Raw genomic sequence first — 26,494 nt, 5'->3', positions numbered from 1 at the left:
CAGATGATGATGAAGGAGGAGGAAGAGGAGGAGGAGCAGTGGGGAGGAGGGAGGAAGAGGACAAAACATCGAGCTCTCGAGCTCTCCCGTTTTCTCTATCAAAGAAAATGATCTACAAGATGGTACATGTAGAAGAAGAAGCATGGGGAAGAGAAGTTTGGATTCCAGGAAAACGTCTTGTCTGCAGATGACGCATAAATTTATATTTTCATTCCCGCTTTCCCATAGGAGCTTCAGGTCCTTGACACATTCACTTAGACACTTTGCAGCACGTCATCCACAGGAGCATCCAAATCAAGCTCATTTTCTCCTCCCGGCTCCGCTGCCCACTCCTGACTGAAGCTCTACCAGAGCCCCCACTTGAGGGAATGGAAACACCATCTTCCATGCAAGTCAGAAACATAGGTCCCGTTCTGGACACTTCCTTCTCCCTCTGCATCACCAAGTCCTATGGATTTGGAATCTCTGGAAATTATCCAACTTTTGCCTCAATCTCACCATCTCCACCCTAGTCCCAGCCGCCAGGATCTTTCACTTGGGATGTATATTTTACCTTTCGTGGCTTCTTCCACGTTTCTTATCGTTTCACTCCATCTAAAGGGATGTTTTCAGAAGGCAAAGCGAATGTCAGCTTTCCCTACTTCTACCCTCCTCCACACAACAGTGAGGATATAAAGATTCAAAATTTAAACACAATCCCAGGGCCTTGAATGATATAGTGCTGCATATCTTCCCGACCTCCTCTTGCACTATCCTGGTGACCCAGCCACACTAGATTTATCTCTGACCCTTTTGTTTCTTCCTGCCTTTGCATGATTCCCTTGATTCATAGTCTAATTGACTAGTTCTTCCTTCAGACCTAATCTCAGTCATCACTTCCTAGGGCGTGCTTCTCTGAAGTTCTGTCGGTACGTTATTAGAGTATCATAATCTCCTTCACAGGTACTGAGCAAAGTGGTCCCTTGGGATAGGTTTGTACTTGTGAGCGGTGGGCTCAGAAGGTGCATGGGCCACTACATTCTTGGCATCTTTGAAGAGACTTGGCTTCCATTGAGTCTCTTAGTTAAAGGAACTATGGAGAGATCTACCTCCCCATTGGCCACTCTCCTAAGAAGACAAGTATGACGAATGCATTGCAAGGAGGAAAGGCAGGGAATAAGCATTCTGGGCGTTAGGGACCCAGCAGTCTTATCTTAGGTGCAAGATGTTTATGTAGTGTTAAGAAATACCAGTTGCCCAATCCCTTAGAATCCATAGGGGCCCTAGTCCTGTGGGAAGCTCAATTCTGCCAATTCCTCCCACTAAAGGAAAGGGCAGCCCTGACTGCAGACAAGGGACAGCTCCCACCACAGTTCGTCAGGAGCCCTTGCCATAGTAGTAAATTTAAATTTATTTGTGCAGTCGATTTTAGTAATATTTATTTCCCCACTGACAATAAGGAGCATGAGAGTAGGGATCATGTCTGTTTCTGATCATCACTGTATCCTTTGCAACTACACAGGGCCTGGCAATGGTAGGCATTTAATAAATATTTCTTGAATGAATAAAGGAAAGAGCTCTGAACTTGGCAGGCTGTGGTGAGAGGGTGATGACAGTATGATTGCTACTAGCAAAATAATTTAAAGCATGTGTTCTGTGTTGGGAGTCAGGGCTATTCTTCTTAATTATAAAATCTGATCATTCTCTTTTTCCCTGGTCAACATGGCTTTGATGTCACCACTGCATGAAGATCCACTATTAGTCAAACACATGCCTTTTGCTCAGAAAATTAGCATGCAGGATGGTTTAAAATATCATAAGATTTACGAGATTAATAGATTAATAAGTTGATTTTCTCAATAAGGATATTTTCCTTTTTAAAAAGAGGACACACCTAGGGGTGCCTGGGTGGCTCAGTCGGTTGAGTGTCCGACTTAGGCTCAGGTCATGATCTCACAGTTCATGTGTTCGAGCCTCGCATCAGGCTCTGTGCTGACAGCCCGGAGCCTGGAGCCTGGTTTGGGTCCTGTGTCTCCGTCTCTCTCTCTCTCTCTCTCTCTGTCCCTCCCCCTCTTGCACTCTGTCTCTCTCTCTCTCTCTCAAAAATAAATAATGAACATTAGAAAAAATTTAAAAAGAAAAAGAGGACACACCTGAAAACACTCAGCTTAACTTTTTGTGCCCAGGCAAATGATATCTTTATGTACTCAAAGAACTTTTGGTAGGACCCCAGAATCCAGGTAGCTAATCTTAAAGATTGTTCAAGAAAGTGCAGTAGCAAAAGACAAAGATAGAGAAGGCTTTTCAATCATCCAAGAGATAACAGCTTGATAGGCTTGAACTTACAAGGCAACATCATCCTAGAATAGGCTGTTAAATAGAAGGTCTCTGAGCACGAAGAGAAACGGCCCGGGTTTATGAAGAAGTTAGTAAGAAAAGCTGACCGTGCTTTGCTTTTATTTTTATGTTAGGAAAGCAACTTGGTCGATAGGTAAACACATGCTCTGAGCTTTCTTATGCAAACTCATTTTTGCAGAAAGAAAAGAGCAGGAAAATATTTCTAGATATTAACAGGACTGGTTTTCACAGAAACTGAATTTTTTCTCCCTTCTCCTCCTGGAATCCATTCCAAAGAACAAAAACAGCAGCACAACAAAACGAAGAGAAGCCCACAAATCATATTTTCAGCAAAACCGGCAGAAAATGCGCCAACTCCAAAGTCGGAGTCCAGCGGAAAGCCAAGGAGGGAAGTCACAATAATGTGGCAGGTAAATTAGAGGCGTGAGGGGGACCTGGATGCAGCGGAGCTCCGTCAAATACACAGTCGTCCAAAGTGAGGACCTCCGTGTGAAAGGAAAGCCGTGGAAAGGTCTGGAACTAACGTAGGTGGTGGAGTATAAGTGGGCAACTTTCATTAAGGGCCAGAACAATTCTTTCTAAAGATGACTGTATCCTTTGTGTCCCCATACAACAGGCAGCCTGTGAGGTCATCCGTGTGAAGTAATTGAAGGAGACAAGAACTAGGTTTGGTCTGAGAGTTGGAGGATGCGTGACTCCATAGATGCATCATATTATAAAGCAACGGTTTAAAATGTAGCAACAGCAAAGGCAGCCCTTGGTTCTTGGGAAACTACTGCCCACCATTCCCTCTGAAGGAACCTTCTGATTCTCTAGGGAAACATAACTCATTCAGATAGGAGTCACATAAAAGGAATACACATACAGGTACTGTAGAGAATATAAAAAAGGGGCGCCTGGGTGGCTCAGTTGGTTGGGCATCCGACTCTTGAGTTAGGCTCAGGTCATGATCTCACAGTTTGTGGGTTTGAGCCCCACGTCGGGCTTTGCGCTGACAGTGCGGAGCCTGCTTCAGAGTCTCTGTCTCCCTCTCTCTCTCTGCCTCTCCCCTGCTTGCATGCACGTGTGCTCTCTCTCAAAAATAAACATTAAAAAAAAAAAGAATATAAAAAAGAGTAAATAATAAAAATGCACTGGGAAAAGATGTTGCCACAGAGAAGATTGGAAACATACCCCAAATTCAAAACATAATTAATGAAGCAGTTACAGCTATAAAAGAAGATCACAAAGAAGAATTATAAACACTCAGGGAAGAAATGAGGATACCAGAAAAGGTTGCTTGTAGACAGCTGGAGGATGTGACATAGGAACAGGCAGAACTGAAGGAAAGGAAGGTAAATGAAGGGACAGGAAAGATAAAAACGGAAAAGAGCAGGGAAGTGGTGATAAAAAGAGAAGGATTAGAGAAGCAAGGAAATCTATCCAACATATGGATGGCTGTAATTCTGAAGAAGAAAATCAAAGTAATAGCATAAAATAATTAACTTAAAATATAATTCACTAAAGTTTTGCTGAAATAAAAAAAAAGGCTCAACTTGATTTAATGAAAAGGTACCCATTTTATCAGTGACAAGCCATTCAGAATGATCAACATAAAGACATATCTCAGAGAAACTATTGGAAACAACCCTTTAGGCAGTTGGGCGGAAAGATAAAATTCAGGTTGAAGGAGAAAAAAGGAGGTTGAGATCAGATAACCCACAGAAACACTTAACCTCAGAACATAGGAGAGCAGTATCTATCTATAAGATATCAAGCCCAGAAAGCAGAAGCCAAGAATTTTCTAAATCAAGCTCTCCTTCAAGTATAAAGACTCAAGTGAAAACATGGCTTTGAACAGGCAGGAATTTGGGTTATATTGCTCAAATGAGCCTTTCTAGGGGGAAAATAATAGGGAACAAGCTATAGACAGGCATGATGTCAACAGAAAAATGTCAGCAAAGAACCAATCGCCAACATTCCCATGTTCAGTGCAGCATTATCTATAATTGCCAAGATATGGAAACGACATCGGTGTCCCCTGGTGGATGAATGGATACAGGAGATGTGGTACACATATAATGGAATATTACTTGGCCATAGAAAGAAGGAAATCCTGCCATTTGTAACAGCATGGATGGATTTCGAAATCTAAAAAAACGAAACAAAACAAAAACAACCCAAAAGCGAGCTCCTGGATACGGAGAACAGATGGGTGGTTGCCAGGGGCGGAGGGTTGGGGGTGGATGCAATTGTTAAAGATCAATTGTACACACTTCCAGTTGTAAAATACCTAAGTCCTGGGAATGTAATGTACAGCAGGGTAACTATAGTTAATACTACTGCAATGCAAATTTGAAAGTTGCTAAGAGACTAGATCGTGAAAGTTTTCATCCCAAGAAAAACGTTTTTTTTTTTTTTTTTTTGTAATCGTGTGATGATGACTGCTAATCAGACTTAGTGTGGTGATCATTTCACGATAGATATAAATCTGAAATCATTATGTGGTACACCTGAGACAAATGTAATGTTACATTTCAGTTACACATAATAAAAATAAAAGTAGAAATAGAAATAACTGGCCAAAACCTAGTTCAGTACATTTTAGAAGAAATCCACCTTCTTCACGGATTTAAAAGGGATGATCCAACATTACACAAAGTTCCTGTCAGACACACTTTAAGCATTTTTTTCTATTTCTAATTTGTCATAATTTTTAATTAAATCATTAGTAGCTGTTGAATATTACAAAATATAATTTATGCATACATTAAGATAATCATGTAGTTTTTTCCTTTAATTTCCTAATGCTGTGAAGTATGTATCTTTTCTAATGTTAAGCTTTCCTCTCATTACCAAATAAACCCATCTGGTCATGTTATTTTACATTATTTATAATTATTTAATTTTGTTGAAATATTTATTGAGAATTTTTGCATCAGAAGCGCCTGGGTAAGTGTCTGACTCTTGATTTCAGCTCAGGTCAGGATCCCACAGTTTGTGAGATTGAGCCCCGTGTCAGGCTCTGTGCTGACCTAGGTGGAAGGTGCTTGGGATTCTCTCTTCCTCTCTCTCTCTCCGCCCTTCCCCCGCTTGTGCGCACGCTCTCTCTCTCTCTCTCAAAATAAATAAATAAAGTTAAAGAATTTTTACATCAAGTTCATTATAAACAAATTGCATTAAAAGCTTCCTTTTTCAAACTGCCTTTGTCTAAGATTATACTAAATCCTAAAATGAATTTGATGAACTTGGCATCTTTTTTTGTTCAGATCTCCAGAAGAATTTTTATATAACAGGGATTACCCCTTCCTTGCAAGTTTCCTAGAACCTTTGGGTCTGGTCTTTTTTTTTTTTTTCTGAGTAAATTTTAAGTTAATGTGTTAACTTCTTAAACTGCCATGGATATGGTTTCTGTTTTTATTACATTTTGACGAATTTAGTTTTCTAAGATTATCCACTTGTTTTCAATATATTGGTATGAAATCTGTTTCTGTTCTATTCATGGGATAGATTTAATATCGCCTGTATCCTTGTTCTTTTCTACATCCCTAATGGTGTTTATTTGATGCTTTCTTTTTTTCTCTTCGGTGAGTTTATTCAGAGATTGCTCAATATTATCATATTTTTTAAAGAACAGCAACAACACAAAAAGATTCACAGTGATTATCTCTGGGTGATTTCTATGATCTTTATTTTCTTACGTAGTTAAAAAAAAAATCTCCCCAATAAATATATATTAACTTTATAAACCTCCCCTGTAATGCTTGATGAAAAAAAAATTTTTAATGTTTATTTTTGAGAGAGAGAGAGAATGAGAGAGAGAGAGACAGAGTGTGAGCAGGGGGGAGGGGCAGAGACAGAGGGAGACACAGAATCCGAAGCAGGCTCCAGGCTCTGAGCTGTCAGCACAGAGCCCCATGTGGGACTTGAACTCACAAATGGTGATATCATGACCTGAACTGAAGTTGGATATTTAACCGACTGAGCCACCCAGGTGCCCCTGATTTTTAAAAAAGAAATGAGCTCACAGGTACAAAGAACAGATTGGTATCATTTAACAAAATGAAAAACTTTTAAACATAATAAGGAAGTATAGACTGGATATGAGATTTATAACTGGTTGAATGATTTTCCCTATATGGTATAGAAATCATTTCATGAAAAACCGTAGGATGGTCTGCAGTTGAATGCATAAGCCTCTGTTTTGGGCCCTATTCTGAACATTTTTTAATTATCAACTTCGATGATGATATATTAGACACTATTATGAGATTTACAATATAACACATCTTGGGAAAACATTTAAAATATTGTATTTCAGATTTAGTATTCTCCATTTTGACAGAAAAAAACCATTCGTTTTGGTAGTCCAATGGCAGGTACATTGGAAGCAAGCTATGCCTTCCTCAAGATTCTACTGCATTTGCTGGAAAATTATAGTAAGAAATAAATAACACCAAAGTAACTATCAATATAAATGGTGTTTCCTGGAATAGTGCACAACTTGCACAACAGGGAGGGGTACCTCTAACTTGGAAAGACATATTCATATCTATGAGGTGACCTTTTTTAAAATGCTTATTTATTTATTTTAAAAGAGACAGAGAGAGTCAGGGAAGGGCAGAAAGAGAGGGAGAGAGTCTCTTCAGCAGGCTCCACGCTCAGCACAGAGTCCGATGTGGGGCTCCATCCCACGAACCATGAGATCACGACCTGAGCCGAAATCAAGAATGGCGGCTCGGCCGATTGAGCCACCCAGGCACCCCTATAAGGTGACATTTAATAAAGATACATATGGTAGTTTGCATAACATCAAGTCATTTAAGTGCACAGTTCAGGGTGGGAGAAACACGTCAACATGATTTTCTATGAAAAATTTCACCTGAGTGCAAGACAGGTTGACACGGCTGCCAGGCAAGCTAGCACACTGCTAGAGTGTTCGTGTCCAGATATCTTCAGTGGACGCTGTGGAGCCCGAATTCAACTGAAATGTGGCTCACACAACTATATCACAAGTTAAGAGGGATGCTGCTTTTCTTGGAACTAGATAGGAGTTGTCACTTGGGATGCTGAAAAGTCCTGTTCTCAGAGAACTGATGAAGGAACTAGGTCTTTTGAAGAGCGAGCCATGAAGACTTAGGGACAAATAATAAATCCTTAAGTGTTTGAAGAATTGCCAGGTGAACGAGTCATTTGATTTACTTCACCTCGCACTTAACATCCAGGCTAAAGGAGGTGGATCTGTGTTGCAAGAGGGAAGAATCTTCTACAAAGGTGTCAGGAATGGACACAGGTACTGGGTGAAAATTCAGATAATCTTTCGCCAATGGGCAATATGTATAAAAATCCTTAACATTTTGCATGCCCATTGGCTGGGCTAGTCTAATTCTAGGAATTTCTACTGAATAAATAATTTGATACTCCCCGAGGCATTTGGAACAGTAAAAGATTTGGATATGTTACTAAATAAAGAAGAGGAAAGGAAAAAAACAAAAGAGATACAGAGAGAAAAAACAAGAGAATGGGGGCAAAGAGAACTGGGGAGAGGATGAACTCCATGAAACAAAAACTACTATTCTAAGGATGGGGGTGGAAAGGACAGCGAGATATTATTAGAAAATTGCCAGTCAAAATAAGGTTGGATGCAGGCCACTGAGGCAATGGCCCAATTTTTTTGTTAATTAGATGAGAGAATTGTGATTGCTAAAATAAAACTCAGATTGAGGATCTCTAGTGAAGTGAGGTCAACAAAAATAGCTAATAGGTGGGAAATTACTTTAGTCGTTTGAAAGTGAAGAAACCTATTACAAATGGGTGTTAAATTGGTTGCAGTTGTAGAGACAGAAAAGGGATTCGGGTGCAGATTATTGTATGTTATGCTGCTGCATAAAGAGGGTTTCAGCATGTAGTTGCTAAGGAGATGCTCATTTTAGAAGTGTGCACTCGAGGTTAGACAGTAGTCCAGACATTTGTGATTATCTCCATCTGAAAATGACGGAGTGAAAGTCTCCGCAGAATAATTATTCCAAATTAGAATACTTAGATGATCTTAAGATACTAAGAGTTGCTTGTACTTCTGGTTTTGAATCGAAGAACAGCGCATAACATGCGGAAAGGCTAACCAGAAAAAAAGCTCCCACATCTTATTGAAAAAGATATTTATGGCATTATTCATAACGGTGAAAAACTGAACAAAAATTCAAACGCTAAATAACAGAGACATGGATATTCTGACCGTGGTGTATTAGCATATGTCAATAGCTATGCATCTTTTCATTAGAATGAGTGACGTTAAAAATAATAAGCATTTGGGGCGCCTGGGTGGCTCAGTCGGTTAAGCGTCCGACCTCAGCTCAGCTCATGATCTCCCGGTCTGTGGGTTCTAGCCCCGCGTCGGGCTCTGTGCTGACAGCTCAGAGCCTGGAGCCTGTTTCGGATTCTGTGTCTCCCTCTTTCTCTGACCCTCCCCTGTTCATGCTCTCTCTCTCTCTGTCTGTCTCAAAAACAAATAAATGTTAAAAAAAATTAAAAAAATAATAAGCATTTATTAAAACGATAAGCATTTGTATGCATACAAATGTATACAAAATTATATTTATTCTATCGCTTTGGGGAAACTACTGGCACATCCAATAGCTAGTTCCTAATTGCCAGATTCAACCGTAGACTTTTTATTCCTTGCCTGACTTGACCACTCTTTGGTAGCTGACCTTGCTGAACTTTCCCTTTCTTGAAATCCCCTTCTCCCTTTGCTTCCATGCTGTTTTGACTTCCTTTTTATCTTTTCTATCTTTCTGGCTCTTTATTATTGCTTCCCTTGGCTTCACGTCTGTGATTTAATGTCTGTGTAGCCCAGGAAACCGGTCTGTACTGCTTCATCTTCTAACTTACACGTGCTCCCATGTGATCTCATTCACTCTCAAACTTGGCTCGACCTTCTATGCGATAACCTGGATGAAACTTTCCCTGATCTTGACATCTTCCTGAACTCCAGAATCATACATTCAGCTGCCTCCACTTCTCCATCTTCCTCACCTGAGGATTTTTGACCAACCTGACACCTGTAAGGCCAGGTAGAAAGATTATCTTGAAGTCCCTCTGTCTTCATTGCTTCTACCTTAGTCTGAACCACAGTCATCTCTCGTCTGGATTATTGTAAGAACCTCCCAAGTAATATTTGAATAAATGAATGTTTGCCTATGGGACATCTTAAACTGGATATTCTGCAGACAGAGTATCTATTCAAAATGTCTAGAACAAAATTGTCTTCTCCATCTAAACTTATTCCGCCGCTCCTCCCATTGCTGCCCCCACCCCCCGCCGCCATTATCCTGTCTCAATTGGAGGTAATGACATGCACCCAATTTTTCAAACCATAGATTGGTCATCATTTCTACTCTTCCTTTCCTGACACTTCAGTCATTCAATATCCAAATCTAGGCAATTCTATTTATTTTAATAGTGTTTTCTCCTTTTTAAAATTCTTATCATCAGTATCCCACCCCCCTCCACTATAGTAAGAACCCCTTGAGGCCAGGAGTCATGTCTTTTCAACTTTGTATTCCTAGTCCTTAACAGAGGGCCTAACATATACTTAGTGCTCACAGTGTTTGAAATAAAAAATTGTATCATGGGGGCGCCTGGGTGGCTCAGTCATTGAGTGTCAGACTTCGGCTCAGGTCACGAACTTGTGGTTTGTGAGTTGGAGCCCTGCGTTGGGCTCTGTGCTGACAGAGCCCCCCCCGCTTCCCCTCGTGCTCACACTCTGTCTCTCTGTCTCTCAAAAATAAAGATTAAAAAAAAATTGTACCATGTGCCACAAAAGGCAAAAATATGTGTAACGCGTTCATTGCAAACGTATAAAATGTACGCGTTTACATTTATGGATATTGGAAGAAGATTTCAAGTGTATAAAGAATTGGTGTTTTACTGTTGGGAATAATAAGCATTTTAAGTGAAAAAGAAGCAGCAAATATGGAATTCACAGGCAAAGAGGAAGCTAGCCCCAACAGTTAAAAATAGTTTAAATAGTTTAAAATAGACTAACATAGCTTCATAGTCTAAATGATCTAATAGTTTAAAATAATGTAACAGACACAAAAATTGAGCGCTCTATCTCCATATAAAAGAACTATCTGGGGAATACTGCATGTATACAGTGATCTCATTTAGCTGATAACGCACGGACTGGAGGATTTCATGCACTTCTCATACAAAGTTTAAAAAACGGTTAGGTTTAAGAAATATATCGTGTCTTAGGTGGCAGACTGTGCGGCAGGCAGGATCATGGCTCCCTGAAGATGGTCACGTCTTACTCCACGGGATTTGTGCAGATGTTACCTTACGTGGCAAAAGGGACTTCGCAGATGTGATGAAGTTCACGATCCTGAGATGGGGGGAGATTATCCTCGGTTGCGTGGGTGGGCCCAACATAACTACAAGGGTCTTTGAAAGGGAAAGTGAGGGGCAAGGAGAGTCGGAGGAGGAGACCTGACCACAGAAGCCAAGAGCGGTGATGCCATTGCAGACTTTGTAGCCAGGAGTGAAGGAATGTCGGCAAGCCTCCAGACGCTGGAAAAGGCAGGACAATGGAATCCCCCCCTAGAACCTCCAGAAGGAACACAGCCCTGCTGACCAGATTCTGACGTTGGCTCGGTGAGATCCATTTCCGACTTGTGATCTCCAGTACTATAGGATAATAAGGGTGTGTTATTTTAAGCCACGAGGTTTGTGGTGACTGGTTAGAGCAGGGACAGGAAACTAAACCACTTAGGATTTCATCAAAAGCCTGGCTAAATGACATTGTGATCTCTAACAGCAAGATTTCTGCCGTGCCTTTAAGTCTGTTCTCTTGTTTCAATTCACGTTGCTCCCACCAAGTATTTAGGCTTAATGCAAATCACAGCACTGATTGGGGCATTACATAATGTCCCTTTTCCAAGCATTGTTCTACACTTTTTACATTACATTAACTCACTTAATCCTCTCAACCCCCCTATGTGATAGGTATTGTTAGTATCTCCATGTTACAGAGAACCTGAGCTTTTAAAATACTCACTCAAAATTGCACGATCAGTAAACACAGGGTTGGAGCACAGCTCTCTGGCTCCAAAGCTCCAGAGAGAAAGCCTTTCAAATGGAGAAGTCTTTCTTTATCCTTTCTTTCTAAACCCCAGCTTGAAATGCTTCTTCCTATTAAGCCCCCATATTCTTTGTTCAAGTATCTATGCCTCTAACTTCGCTCTGAATTGTATTTATCTAACTGTCTACAGTTCCACTAGACTGTGAGAGTAGGTGCTGTTTTTACAAAATTTTGAATTCTCTCCTCTCAGCTTCAAACTTATATATGGGAAATCCTTATTTTTTGTTACCTGATCACTCAGGAAAAGCTCCTTTACGATAAATCCTATTACAAACTTCGTAATAGGATCTCTAAGTTCCAACACAAGACTTACTTATCTCAGGTAATGTGCACCCACAATAACAACTTTTTAAAAACTGCACATTCCTCAAATCAAAAAGTTGTTTCTCTCTTCTCCTTTTCTAAATGTTTATTTATTTTTGAGAGAGAGAGAGAGAGAGAGAGAGAGAGAGAGAGCGAGCCTGAGTGGGGGAGGGACAGAAAGAGAGGAGGACAGAGGATCTGTAGCAGGCTCCATTGACAGCCGAGAACGTGTTGCGGGGCTCGAACCGACAAACCGCGAGATCATGACCCCAGCTGAAGTCGGAAACTCGACCGACTAAGGCACCCAGGTGCCCCCAAGAGGTTTTTCTAATGAACTGTTATAAGGAAAAAGGAAAAGTCATGCATTTTAAGTTTTGACTCAGTTTTACCCAATTTTTATGATATAGTAACTTATACTTGTTAGTGACTCTTTATCTCTTTTGGAGACATGATAAAACCTGGGACTTTTCTCCCAAGCAGGATGAACACAAACAGCTCTCCTCTTTGGTTTTTTAAGTTCTGGAGTTCACTGACCCCTTAGGGTACATTCTTGCATAGTCTAAATGTCCACAGACCCAGGCTAAGAACACTTAAAGTACGTGGATGGGCGTGTCCTGCCTTTCTTCATTTGAGTTCTCCTTAACCCCCGACCCAGCCCTCCACCCCACCAAGGGGTCTTCTCAAGGTAGGATTACTTCAGCCATGAGCCAAACTATTCCTCCGTTCTGCCGGGCTGCCTCAGCCCCATGACCCACAGATGCTCCTGGCCTGGAAACCCTCTTCCTCTCAGGGTCTGCATTAAGGAGTTCTGCCTTAGGAAGCTTTTCTAGAAAGGCCTTTTCTGGAAAGCAAGCATTCCGACTGGCCTGCCACCCATGGCACTTTTCTGGCCTGCTGGGCTGAAGCAATCTTTCTTTCCAGGCCCCGAAGATGGCCAAAGAACACTTGTTTTCAGAGAGCAATATGGCAAAATAGGGCTCTTGATGTTTGGCAAAGAAACAAATGAGGCGAGACAGCATATTTTTTCAGGTAATGCCAGGTCCCTCAAAACAGAAAACTACTTTAAAAAGTACATTGTGGTTATTGTTCCATGAGACTCCTGCCTATTATCTAAATAGGTAATTATATTTCTAATTTAGAATGGTGTGCACAAGTCTCGACACCCATAAATTGGTACATTATTTCTTTAGTATGCAGTGGGAAGGTGTGAGAGTCAGACTCATCTTGATGAATGGGGTTAAATTTTTTTTTTTAATGTTTATTTACTTTTGAGAGACAGAGACAGAGTGTGAGCGGGGAAGGGGCAGAGAGAGAGAGAGAAAGAGAGAGAGTGAGAGAGAAAGAAAGGCACAGAATCTGAAGAGGCTCCAGGCTCTGAGCTGTCAGCACAGAGCCCGACGCGGGGCTCGAACTCACAAGCCGTGAGATCATGAAGTCAGAAGTCGGATGCTTAACCGACTGAGCCACCCAGGTGCCCCATTGATGAATGGGGTTAAACACTGTCCTGATAACTCACGGTGATACGAATACTCCAAGGGACTCTCCCGAAAGCTCTTGCCCTTTGATCAAAGGTGGAGGAAGGTGAGCAGTGCCCCACGTGCAGCCATGATACAAACCGGGGAGCCTGACTGGTACCAGCTGTGTGACTGGCTGTAGCACATATTCCTATGCATTGTCAACTTCTGGATCTATTTGCACCCAGATGCAGCTCCTAGAGGTGCCAAAACGTCATAGTTTACAAATACGTGTGAGTAGGAGAAAAGTTTTGCTTTGTCTGAGAGAGAGCTTCAGCCCACAGCTCCAAGAGTGTGCGTGGAAATATTATTCTAGGTGCTGCCTGGTGGGCTAATGGTGAGTCAGTACAAAGTGGAGAGTAGGAGCAGAGTAAGGTCCTTGATGGGATAGCGCCGGGGGCCTGGGGAAGGTCAAGGGAAACTGTGTGACGTGCCCAGCACAATGCCCCACCCATAACGAGTGACTAATAAACAGTAGGTGAACTCTGGGTGAAATCCCGGTCTAGATGTCACGTTTCTAGCGAAAAGTTCGTTTTCCTTACTGAAAACGAGCTCCTTTATAGAATTTACTCCTCAAAATAACTCCACGTGGTAAGTATTTTACAAAGGAGGAGGAGCTAGACGATGAGTGGAAGTGGCTTACTTAACGCCACATAGTGAGTAAGTGGAGGACAGCGCTCACGCAGGACAGCCCTCACTCCCTGTGCCTCCCTGCGCCCATCTGGCCATAATGGGACGGGATTGGCCCGTTCTGGCACCTCTAAGCAAGGAGGTATCCCAACAGGACATTACCTTCTCTTGGCAAAGCCCAAGTCTAGTAGAATTCATTACATTAAAAGAGACAAAAAAAACCAACTAGAGCAATGTTGTCCAATAGCATTTTCCACCATGATGGGAATGTTTTATATCTGTTTGTCCCATAGGGTAAACACCAGCCACGTGTGACTGCTAAGCACTAGCAATGTGGCTATTGTGACTGAGGGACTGAATTTTGTGTTATTTAACTTTAATTAATGTAAATTTAAATAGCCACCTGTGGCTAGTGGCTACCATGTTGGACAGTAGAGAACTAGACCATTTGATTTATTTTTTATTTATTTTTTTAACGTTTATTTATTTTTGAGACAGAGAGAGACAGAGCATGAACGGGGGAGGGGCAGAGAGAGAGGGAGACACAGAATCGGAAACAGGCTCCAGGCTCTGAGCCATCAGCCCAGAGCCTGACTCGGGGCTCAAACTCACGGACCACGAGATCGTGACCTGAGCTGAAGTCGGACGCTTAACCGACTGTGCCACCCAGGCGCCCCTAGACCATTTGATTTAAAAGGAATGCTAAGGGCCATCTACTCGGATTTCCTTCCCCCTGTTCCTGACATGTTTATCCAGCCTCTCAGTACACATTAGAAAAAAAAAAAAAGTTTACTTATTTTGAGAAAGAGAGAGGGAGAGAGAGAGAGAGGGAGAGAGAATCCCAAGCAGGCCACACCGTCAGCCCAGAGCCTGATGTGGGGCTTGAACACACCAACCAGGAGGCTGTGACCTGAGCCAAAACCGAGAGTCAGATGCTTAATCTCCTGAGCCCGAGACCCAGGAGCCCCGTCGTCACACGTGTTTAAGAAGCTCTTCTCCTAACTTGGGATCTGATGCCTTTGTTGGGAAAAAAGTCTCCCTGCTCTTAACAGTAGCATCTTCAGGCGTACGTCCTGGGGATACAGATGGGTTTTGGTGTAATACACCCGTTCGTTATTCCCTGGAGACATCTCTTGATATGCTCTCTCGGGGCTCCTCTTGTGCCTGTGAACTTTTAGGTCTCCAAGGGTAGCCCTGCCTGCATCTCAGTTCTCTGGGTGCACAGGGTTGCCCTGCCAGCCACAGAATCTTGGCGATCCCATTGTACTGGCCTGTGGCTGAGCTGAGCACAAGAGGCAGGATGGCTGTGAGGATGCCCTCCCTCTCCACCAGCGCTCTGCTCTCTGTCCAGATTTCTTCTCCAAGGCCTGGGCAGCCCCACTGCCTCTGGGGCCAGCAGCCTGGTTGTTGGGCTCAGCCTGGTTGGTGTCTCATGCCTCCTGTGCCCCTCTGGGGTGTCTTCCCCTGCTCTTTCTTATTCTCATGCCATTGCTCATCCTTAAAATTGCTGCCCAGAGAGTTAAATTGTTTGGGGTTTCGCCTCCAGGGTAAACCGTCTCCTTTACCTTTGGGAAATATGAGTATTTTAGGAAAAAAAATTATTCTCTATCATCTTCTCCACTAGAGACTAACTCCTGTCCTCCGTTTACCTATTTTCACCAGCTGGGTGGACTGCCATCTTATCTGTACTGTTCCTTTCCCCAAACTGGTCTTTGCTTTCCCATGTTTATCTAGGCCCCTCTTCCAGATTTCAGTCTGGGTCACACAGTTGGCAAATAGGTCTTGGTTGAAGGAAAAGCTTGTTGAAAATGGCAGTTCTATTAAATCACTTAACAAAAATTTTTATTATACACCTGTGATCTAGATAATACAAAGGACTACATATTTTGATAGTTGGGTGGAGCTCTTGGTTGGAGCTGACAAATACAACACTACATTCTATTCATCCATTAATCTCATGAAATGAAATTAAATTGGCATGGTTTAATTTTAGTGAATTCATTTCTTACAAGTCCCCATTAAGTGAATAATTAACATTTCATTCTTATGTCTGGGGGTATTTTAGAAAATACTGAACCAAGAGAAAGTGGAGGCTGCAGAATATATTAAGACTGTATCCATTACTTTAAATGAACTTCATCTGGGCTTAAACAAAGGGGAAAGTGCATGAAGTGAGGGCTTGCTAGAACACTGAATTGCCTGCAGTGAGATGGAGAAATCCAAAATGAGCTGAGAAGTGGGAGAATACAGACTACATTGACTTCCAAGTTCATAACTGAGGATGGCACCTTTTATCCTGATGCATTTCTGAAGTCTGACCCCTCTGTATTGTTACCTATTATAAGAATTTAGTTTAAACTCTACGAACATACCCTAACAGCATATGTTTCTTGGATATACGCAGCCACCTCTAAGGTGGTACATGAGTGCTTTGCATTGTATATTATATGACTCCCTTAATTCAGTGATATGCTCATAGGTAATTAAGAAGCGTTCTAAAGGTAGACCTTTAGAGAAACTTACCTTTTCCTTGAGACCTAGAGTAGTAGTTTGACAAATAGTAAAACTAGTGAACTTCTTAAAGATTTAGTTAACGATCTGGGATATATGGAGCTCGTGCACCAAACAGAATTCTGGCTCACAATACACCTGAGAAATATCACTCCGGTCTCCCAAAAGGACAAAATGTAAAGTCACAGTGACTTATAGAGGAATTGGGTTTGGGGATTCCTAGTTCATTTCCTCATCATTTCAGTGAAATTACTTCTTATGGAAGCAAATATCCCTACATTAAAGCAAGCAGAGGATATTAAATGGGCATTTCATACCACATTTATTTGGACATAGCTTTACAGTGTTACTAACAACACCATTAACTACAATCAGGTTGGCAGTGTCAAGGGATCAGTAGTGTTGTTTCCTGTTGAAACAAATGATTCATCAAAACAGCCTTGAGAGATGGCTGTTTCATGGATTGAGGTACGATTTTCCAGTTACATGAAATGATACTGTGCTACTACAATTTAACAATTTATATATCTGACTTTGTAAACAAATCTCACATGTTCCTTGCTTTCTAACATGGCCACTTTCCAAACTAGACTTATATTTATACCCAATCATAAAGACAGAATCTGTGTTTTCATCAGTAGTTGATCATTTTTAAAATTGTTATTAAAAGAGACGCTCGTGAAGAAACAACCCTCCAGGAAAAGAACAAAGGGCATAGTCACAAAGTTTAGAGGCAGGATGATATGCTGGAAAGTGAACAGATTTTGGAATCAGAGCAGGGCTTCAATCTCCGCTATGTCCCTTACTAGTGGGATAATCTTGAGCAAATTAATTACTCCCATTTTGAATATTAAAAAAATTTTTTTTAAATGTTTATTTATTTTTGAGACAGAGAGACAGAGCATGTACAGGGGAGGGGCAGAGAGAGAGGGAGACACAGAATCGGAAGCAGGCTCCAGGCTCCGAGCCATCAGCCCAGAGCCTGACGCGGGGCTCGAACTCATGGACCGTGAGATCGTGACCTGAGCTGAAGTCGGACGCTTAACCGACTGAGCCACCCAGGCGCCCCCTTTTTTTTTTTAATATTTAAAACAAATTTTTTTTAATGTTTATTTATTTTTGAGACAGAGAGACTATTACCCCCATTTTGTATGTAATGCAGGTCTGAGAAGTTACCCCAGTAACTTTGAGAAATAAGGGCAATATATATTAAGCATAGGCCGATAGAACTTTCTCAATAAATTATGGTCCCTTTCCTCCTCCGCCTTCTCCTTCACCTTCTCATTGCCATCATTCATTATCACACGGAAGCACATCTGGCAGGTACTGAACATGAGAAGATGCTCAGTTTGGTGCTGTGGAAAGGAATCAAGGGCCCTGTGTGTTCTTCAAAATGTCAATTCCTCTCTCTGGGTCACAGATGAGGAAGAAGGTATGAGGGTGATAGATGCATTTGTCCATCAAAGCCAAGAAGTGATTTGAAAGTGTGGCTCAATCGGGAGCTCTGGGTGCGCTGCGATCAGCTGTTGTTTTCATGCGCGGGGCACCAGACTGCAGCCTGGGAGAGCTGTCGCTGCTAATTAAACTTATCAATGTTGGGATAGCTACCTGACATTGTTTTGACTTTTACCAGGACAGTGGATCGAGGGGGAAGGGATTTGGATTGGAATCTTCCTATTCTTGCTTCTGTTTTAAACGGTTGTATCAAGTTTGCTGTCTATGAACAAGGGAGCACATGGTTCAAAAGCATAAAAAGCCCTGGGCTAACTGGCCGTTGAAGTTCTTTCTGACACCTGCTTCTATCGACTGTGTGTGCTCACTGGGAGTTGATAAGGAAGAAAGGCACAACGAGATGCACTCTCCAGAAACTCTAGCAGCAGACTAAACCACAACCAAATTAGACCCAGTGCCTGGAGTGGGAAAAGGAGGGGCGGGGCAGGCAGCAGAGTTTCTCCAGCGTCTAGAATACCAAGACAAATGAATGCCTCGTGCTACGTGGTTGAGGAGCGCTAACACATGGGGTAAGAGGAACTGAGGAAGACTTGCTTTGCCGCCCTGCTTTTGGACTGCTCTCTACAACTGAAGAGCCATGAGAGTGCCAGTTAGTTTCTCTAGGCCTCAGTCTCCTCCTTGTAAGCGTGATTTTGGGGTCGTCTCCCATTCCCAGTTACATAATAGCTACCTAAAAAAAATCGGGGAAGAAAAGACAAGAAAGGAAGAGAGAGAAGAAGAAAAAGAAAGGAACAGGAGAAAACACAGCTAAGCCCCACTCTCTCTGCTCAGTAGGATGCAGGGGATGGGGTGTGTGTGTGAAAAGTAGGAAGCAGTACAATTAACCTCACATCTCTGATTTCCGAGGGTTACTGCAGTAAGATCGGTGAAGGACGTTATTAAGGTCTTGCCTAGCACGCGAACGGTCTTCTAGGGAGATCCATAAAATCACTCTGGGAGATGGGGTGATATTTATGAGGACAGGGCACAGAGGACAAGCAAGGTCAGTCTGGAGGAGAAATGAGGATGTAGTTTCCAACTTCCTACCATGGAGCAGGAATTGGTTATCTCGATTTACCCATGGAATCTAATAAATAACAGTTGGCTTTGGGATTTTTTTTTTTAAAGCATCATGAAAAGTCAAAATATGTATTTTTAAAGAAGCGTGAAAGCTCATAGGAGACATTTTTGATCGATTGTTCAGTTCATGAGATCATCTGGCGTGAAATAAAGTGTTTCTTTTTCTGTGCAGTGATTGCATAAGCCAAATATGGCAGGGCGACCTACACGATAATTTTCGGCCTATGGATCTGATTTTTTACAAGCCTCACCACACACCCCTCACAGAGGGTTCTTGTTTTTGGTGGATTTGTTTCACCTCCTTTATGAAAGCCTTCAAGAGAAGGCAGCAGGAAAATCAGCTATTTATAGGCTTTTTTTTTTGACGAAAAGTGTCTGCTCAGCGTGCCATGGAACACTTCCAAGAGGTGGGAGAACAGGAAACTATCTAAAATCAACTAGAAGGCTGGAGGAGTGTTACGGGGGAAAGATTCTTACAGGGGAATCATTTTCAGAAAGCTTAGGTTTCATTTGCAAACAAATGACAGTTACTTTCACCGACACCCCCTGAGTTACCAAAGAGCCCGCTAAACTTGTACTAGTTGAGGAAAGAAGAAGAAGAAGAAAAGACATGACTTCCCCAGAGATTATAAGCAGCTGGGATTTTTAATGGAACTTTAAAGGAGCGCCACTCTCTGTATCTATTGACTGCCAGAGGGGCCACAGGTCAGACCAGTGTGCATGTAGAACAGTTTGGCTGGTAGGTGGCCTTTGTGTAGCTGGCTTCAGAGGGTGGGGAGGATTAATCTGGGACTTTGGGCATGAGCAAGGAAGACAGACGGACCAGGGCCTGTTGTCACTGCTAGCAGAGGAACTCCCACTTCTCAAAGTTGCTCCGCTGGGAACACTCCTGGATGAGTCGTTATGGGAGGCAAGTGGCTAGAGCCCCCTCGTAGACAAGCTTCCACAGCCATTGCTGTGAATGAAACTCGTCCTGTTGAGCTGGCCAAAGCTGCCCGGAATTAGGCGGTCTTGACAGACTGAAGACAGGAAAGCAAAAGCAGGTCTTCTCTGAAGCACCTAAAGCTTCGGGAAGCCAGAGGAGATGCGTTCCGTTGGCAAATATAAGCCAGGGGAAAACCTGACCCGCTGAGGCTGGGCTATCAAAAGATCGACCCTTGGTGATCTTTTCATCTGCAGGCAAAAGCCTCATGTGTTTCGTTGGAACACGGGTGAAGAAGCCTTAAACGTCCGCTGGGACACTGGGAGAGGGCTTTCCTTTACCAGGAAATCAGATATGCTCGTCCTAACCCTGGTTTAATAAAAGTTGGGGGAGGCAAAATAGAAGACAGTGGTAAGGTACGGGGAACACATGAAGAAGCCGTGAAGCATTTTGATATCGGAAGGTCTGGAAACTCAAAACATTTCACACTATTTTTTCCCACATTAGAAACTAATTTTTTCCCGAAGACCTGAACAAACATAGGACTCATATCATTAGGCCCATTTTACAGACACAGAAATGGAAGTACAGATGAAGGGAGACCAAAATCATGTTGGAAGTCAGCAGCAATAGTAAAATTAATGGAACGCCCGAAGCCCGTGTTTTCATCTGTTAGACTCTACTGCCCCCTTCAGTAAATAAGATGATAAATGTAGGCTGATGGTTCCCTAGAGTCGGGTTAAAGCGTGGCTCTTAGGTTGATCTCAGTGTGGGAATCACCCAGCACCATAGAATCAAACTCTCTTGGGTTGATGTCAGAAATCTTTATTTTATAGACACTTTAAAGGTGATTCTTGCGCACACAAAGTTAAGGAAACATCGCCCTAAATATTCAACGATGGGGCAAGTGGCTACATGTATATATGATTCTATACATATGGCCACGGCTTTGTTAACAATTTTTTAAATGTTTATTTAGTTTTGAGAGAGGGACACAGAGTGCGAGTGGGGGGTGGTGGCAGAGAGAGAGGGAGACACAGAATCTGAAGGAGGCTCTAGGCTCTGGGCTGTCAGCACAGAGACGGATGTGGGGCTCGAACTCGTGAACTGTGAGATCATGACCTGAGCCGAAGTTGGACGCTTCGCTGACGGAGCCACCCAGGCGCCCCTATGGTAACAATTTTCATACCAGGGAAGGTAAGGTGGGAAGTGTGGGATGCTTGCTACCAAGATAGTGTAAGACACCAGAGAGAAGTACGTTGGGCTCTGAGTCCCAGGGCTCTGAGTGTAGTGCTTACAGATTACATATCCAAACATGGGGCACGTCTGCCCCATTTGCCCTCCTTCGGTACATGAGTCACTCATAATGAAACCACAGAGACGCAGGAGGGACCAATGGGGATATTAGGAGAAATAGACCTATTTCTATTTTTTAGAAATTAAAAATATACCTCTCTGCCCTTGGTAACCACAGAATTACAAATTGCAGGTAATTATTTAGTTACCAACAGTTTTCATCACTTGTAAATCTTTTAAGCCACAAACATGATGCAGATCTCACTTTGAGATCAGTTCTTTTTTCCCTTTGCCTCCTTGTGCCTTGACCTCACTGCCTTAAAAGGATGTAGAAAGGCTGGATAAGCTATTCCTTGAAAAGAGCCTTAAAGGTTTTCACAGACGTGTGAAACATCGTGGGGAAAAGAACAGGGCTGTCGCTGGGCAGTGAGCCTGCTGGTCTCAGTCCACTACCGACAAGATGACTGATCTTATATCAGTCAAGGTGTCTCCCTAAGGTTTATTTTTGTCATTTTTAGAAAGAGTGACTTCGACTAAATCCTCTCAAAGAATTCTTCCATACGGTGATTGTTAGATGAGAAATACGTCGATAGGAAGATGCTACGTCCGCCTTTCAGGAAGAAGTTTTAAAGGAGAAGGTCTACCAGATGGCCTTCCAAAAGGGGTTCTAAAATGCTAAAACTATCATTTTTCTGAAAAACAAAAAACAAAACCTGCTCGATTCTTTACCTACCTTAAGGTTTTAGGGACCGTAGGGTAAAATTCGGGAGGAGTTACACAATTCTGAAGGTCTATATTAAACAGTGGAAGGAAAAAGAAAACAACAAGTGGAGAAATCGTTTCCTTTCATTGTTGTTGGATGTCTCTTTGTAGGAAAGGTTTTTACCCTCATACCAGTGAAGCAAGACATCCCTAACTGGTTTCTACTAATGGTCCGAGGTGAAGTTCAATATAATCATTGTAAAGGCAAAATAATGAGTTTTCTAGTGAGAGCTTTGGGAAAGCTGATCCCCCACTCTGTAGTCATTCTTATATGGATATCGTGAAATTGTGTGTTTAAAATGGATCTTACGTCATGAATCAGAGATCAGAGAAAGCATACACATACAAATGCAAATTCTGAAGTATGAGTCCAGGGATGTTTATGCAGATGCAATGTGTTATGTGTGGACCTGTACACATGCATACTACAGACAGTAACTCTGGACTCCACGCAATTCTGCTTCATAGACAGTTCTGTGATATCAGAAGACTGAATCTGTGGGAAATTTCCTAGTTCCGTGAGAACAATGAGTAGAAACTTCGCCTGAGAGAAGAGTGACTTTAATGTACACGAAAGAAAAGATCTACCTGTCTAGAAAACTCATTTTGCAAATGTAATTAGAAGTCTCTTTATCTTGGAAATGGAAACAAGGTAGGGCATGTTGCTTAACTTTAGGGGGAAAAAACACGTCAGTTTTTAAAGATAGTTTTATATATTCTTACACTGAAAAGACCGAAGAATCAGAATTTCTTTGGCCATCAGTGTTCTCCAAGGGGGGTGGGGGAAGAGTTAAAAAAAAATACCAGAAACAAATAATTGGTCAGAAGCAACAGAAGGAGTGAGACGATATGCCTTCTCCTTACACTGTATCCCCTCCTTTACCTTTGCTAATTGTATAACAGCAGTGAATTCATTCTTATATGTTTATCTTTTAGCTAGAGAGAGGACTGGGTTGAAGGAGACTAAATCATTCATTGAGAAAAATTAGAGCCCAACCCCCCCCCCCCACCCCCATTGCAGTTTCGGTCTAAGAATTTATAAAAAACATTTAAGTATGCATTTACAAAAATAAAGTAAAAAAATGTTCCCTGTTCCATAATGTGTGTTCCAAGTGGCAGTTAGCAGGGGCAGAACCTAATGATAGGGGATGGTCAAGATGATCTTGAGAAGCGGATAAATGGGCTCTGGATGGGAAGTTATACAGCCATGTTATTTTTATCCAGTGGGAAAAGGTACGGATTCAAAGGTTCAAATGAGTAATAAAAATCAGTGAGGTCACATAACTCTTCATGGCTATCATTAATAGTAACCTGGTTTTACCTGAAAAGGCCAATTTTAATTTTTCTCTACCAAGCTACCCCCTGGCAAATGACAGAAAAAAATCTGACCAAGAGGTATTATAGTTTGAACCACGTGAAGCTTCTGGTTTCAATTGTTTCGACCTATAAAGATGGAATTTCTCCATGATTCAGTGGGCACAATAACGTACTAAGAGAGGTTGTTGCCTTTGAACTTAAAGCAAAATGGTTAAAACCTAATCTAATCACCAAATCAAAGCCAACTTGGTAATATTGCATGTATTTTTTAGTAGTCCCTATAAAATCTCAAACAAAAGACCAATCAATGTGTTCTACCACTCACAAATCACCGTTCCTGTAAAGTTGTATAAAGCTATGATCTCAAGCAGAGAAGAGATTATGGACGAATCTTTCTGTACAGAATATGAATGATTACTTTGAGTTTTTGCCTTCAATTTTTTTCCAAGCAACCTGTTTTCTAAGGAGGATAGAGCATGAGGAAAAGAAGTCCACTGGCCACTAAGAGATCCAGGGCTAGTTTTTCTCTTATTTTGTGCTAACCAGAGGTATGCCTTCCTTTATTAGATTGGACTCTGATTGGAAAACATGTCTTGTGAAACCTTTGATTATGCTAACCAAGCACCTTAGAATAGTGAAATTGCAATCCAAGAATCATGAAGTTTCTTTAACAGCTTTCAGGAAGGATTTCCTATTTCTTTTTTTGAGCTTCCTTCGACTACCACTGACTCTTCTCTCACAGTGCTTTGCCAATTGTCTCCCCCACATCTCCACTATTATTTGGATATGGGCAATAGTGAGAATTAGACTCAGAGAATTACCAGGATTCTGCTAGCTGCACACTTTATTCTACGGTCAAACTTAGGATCAGACAGGAGCAACCTTATTTTTCTATTAACAAAGAGGACACCTTTACTAAGATCAGTGAAAAATAGGGAGAAGACTGTGCAAGCCAAGTAGGAAATACATTCAAGAATCTTGACACTCCTTGCTGGATTATTAAGGCCATTTAAGTTAAAAATAAAGAAAATTATCAGTTCATGTAGTTGACAGGTTTTGTTTTTTTTTTTTTAAAGGCAGCAAGGAAACATTACAGTAACCAAGTAACCAAAGTCACTAGCAGAATTGCTCAGCACTGTCACACACTTAATATAAAGTAGTTTTAATTGATTTAATATAATTTAAATTGTTCCAAAACAAAAGGAAAGAAAACCTCAGCCGGGGAAGGAAAACTCCCACTAGGCAAAGACTGACATAATCTTGAACAAAATTTCGAAAATTAGTTGTACTTGCACTGAAAAAAATCCTGGGTTCATGCTTGTTATGAATGATTCTTCAGTGTTTTTTTTTTTTTTTTTGTGGAGTCTAATTTAACCAACAGATAAAAAAGAAAGAAGGAAAGAAGGAAAGAAAGAAGGAAGGAGGGAAGGAAGGAGGGAGGGAAGAAAGGAAGGAAGGAAAGGAAGAAGGAAAGAAAGAAAGAAAGAAAGAAAGAAAGAAAGAAAGAAAGAAAGAAAGAAAGAAAGAAAGACAAGGAAAAAAAACAAAAACAAAAACAAAAAACTCCAACCATCCAGAAATTTTAATTTTGCAAAGGAACAGTAAGCATTTAGGATCCTTGCCTGGAAAACAACCGATCACATTTCAATCACTAGCCACGCAATGTCCTCTAATAGAACCTAGCACCTTAGATCAACTGTGTCAATGAAAGATTTTACGAAGCCTCTGTGACACAGATTTGTTAGGTATCCAGTATCTCAACCTGTTTCTTACCATCTCTACATGCATTAATTTATTAGCTCTTTCAGTCTTTCTAGCTACTATTTACAGAAGAAATAAATGAACAAAAACTATCCTTCCCCCCCCCTCACCCCGGCAAAACCCCCACTCAAACCAAAAACACACTCTCACCAAATACAAAGTAATAAAAGAGTTGTACCCAAACCTGGTCAGTCCTTCCATTTCTTGAAACTTGCACGCAAACTGAAGAAACCCACTCAGCCTTAAAAAGGTCGATCATTTCTCTCTCCTAAAATTTCATCTCTGAGAGTGGCTTTCTTTCTCCGTCTCTGTCTTGCTCTCTCTCTCCCTCTCTCTCTGTGTGTCTCTACTTCTACCGGGGAGAGCGTTTTGTTTCCCTTTTCCTGTTTCTGCTGCTGGATGAATGCAAAATACATGATTGAAGGGATTTTTTTTTTTTTCAGGTTAACAGTTGGAAATCTAAAATCTTGCTCTTCTGAATGGCTTTATATGCTAGTCACTCAACACTTAACGTTCACATAAAGAAGCATATACAGAACCAAGAATCCTGCTTTTCTAAAGCAAAACAAAACAACCACAAAAACTCCTTTTACTCCTTTGAGCCCATTCTTATTTTATTTACTTAACTATTAGCACTTACCCGGAGATGTGCCATAAATGCTCTATTCCAAATGTATAAAAGCCAACCACATCTCAACTGAGAATTAAACAGTTTTAATGTCTTCAAATCCATGTCCCTGCTCCAAACCCTGATACAGTCACTGGCAGCGGTACAAGATTCTAAACAGCAGACATCTGATTCTTGACATTTAAAAATAACAATATTGGGGGGAAAGAAAAGGGAGTCTTTTTTTTTTTTTATTAACTACAAACAGCTTGTGAGTGAGCACATACCACAGTCGACTGTATTAACTGGGTCTTGCAATAATTTCAAGCTACAGGACTTTATTTCTAAATCCACGTCAGACAGAGGCTAAATACCTACAGACTTCTCACTCTCTGTATAACCGTGGCCATGGCTGAAGTTAAATTAATTTCAAGAGATAGTTTTATAAGGAGAAAATCAGGACTTTGCTAGTATTTAGATTCTATTATTGGTGAATACTGATTTAACTTTTGTGCAGTCTTGAATCCAATTGGGGACATATCAATCATTCTGTCGCTTGTCTAAGATGGGTCACATTTCATGTACATGTATTCTCAACTGTAGGCACAAATAAGAAGTCAAAGGAACACATACATTTGCTAGAGAAGAAAACAGGTAATAAAATGAAAATAAAACGCATTTCTTTCGGTTTCTGGAGCACATTTTAGACTTAGATCTGGGATCAAGTCTTAGCTCTTTTACTCACTGTCTAAGCATTGCTTGGTAAGCGATTTAATCTTTCCTGCCTTAGTTTAGTCATCTGTAAAACTTGAGTAAATAGTAATACGTTACGAAGTTATTTC

At 41.4% G+C, this 26,494-nt stretch overlaps 1 protein-coding gene across 13 annotated transcripts in view; it reads right to left on the bottom strand.

The window, feature by feature from the left end:
* Window positions 1–26,494, bottom strand: part of DLGAP1 (DLG associated protein 1) — a 1,131,601-nt gene that overhangs the window by 299,481 nt on the left and 805,626 nt on the right. For 2 of the 13 annotated variants that reach the window (XM_023241785.2, XM_023241790.2), the window contains exon 1: window positions 25,686–25,828. The exons of 9 other annotated variants lie outside the window; for them this stretch is intronic. In XM_023241785.2, coding sequence (XP_023097553.1) covers window positions 25,686–25,778 — 93 coding nt within the window. In that variant the 5' untranslated portion in view covers window positions 25,779–25,828. Of the gene's footprint in view, window positions 1–25,229; window positions 25,435–25,685; window positions 25,829–26,494 lie in introns of those variants that run through there. 2 more of the 13 variants (XM_023241787.2, XM_023241789.2) reach the window with 2 other exon arrangements.

This window comes from Felis catus, chromosome D3 (assembly GCF_018350175.1).
Source record: "Felis catus isolate Fca126 chromosome D3, F.catus_Fca126_mat1.0, whole genome shotgun sequence".
NCBI classification, from domain to species: Eukaryota; Metazoa; Chordata; class Mammalia; order Carnivora; family Felidae; genus Felis; species Felis catus.
The sequence above is the reverse complement of the archived record's forward strand: the minus strand, read 5'-3'. Positions and strand labels throughout refer to the sequence as shown.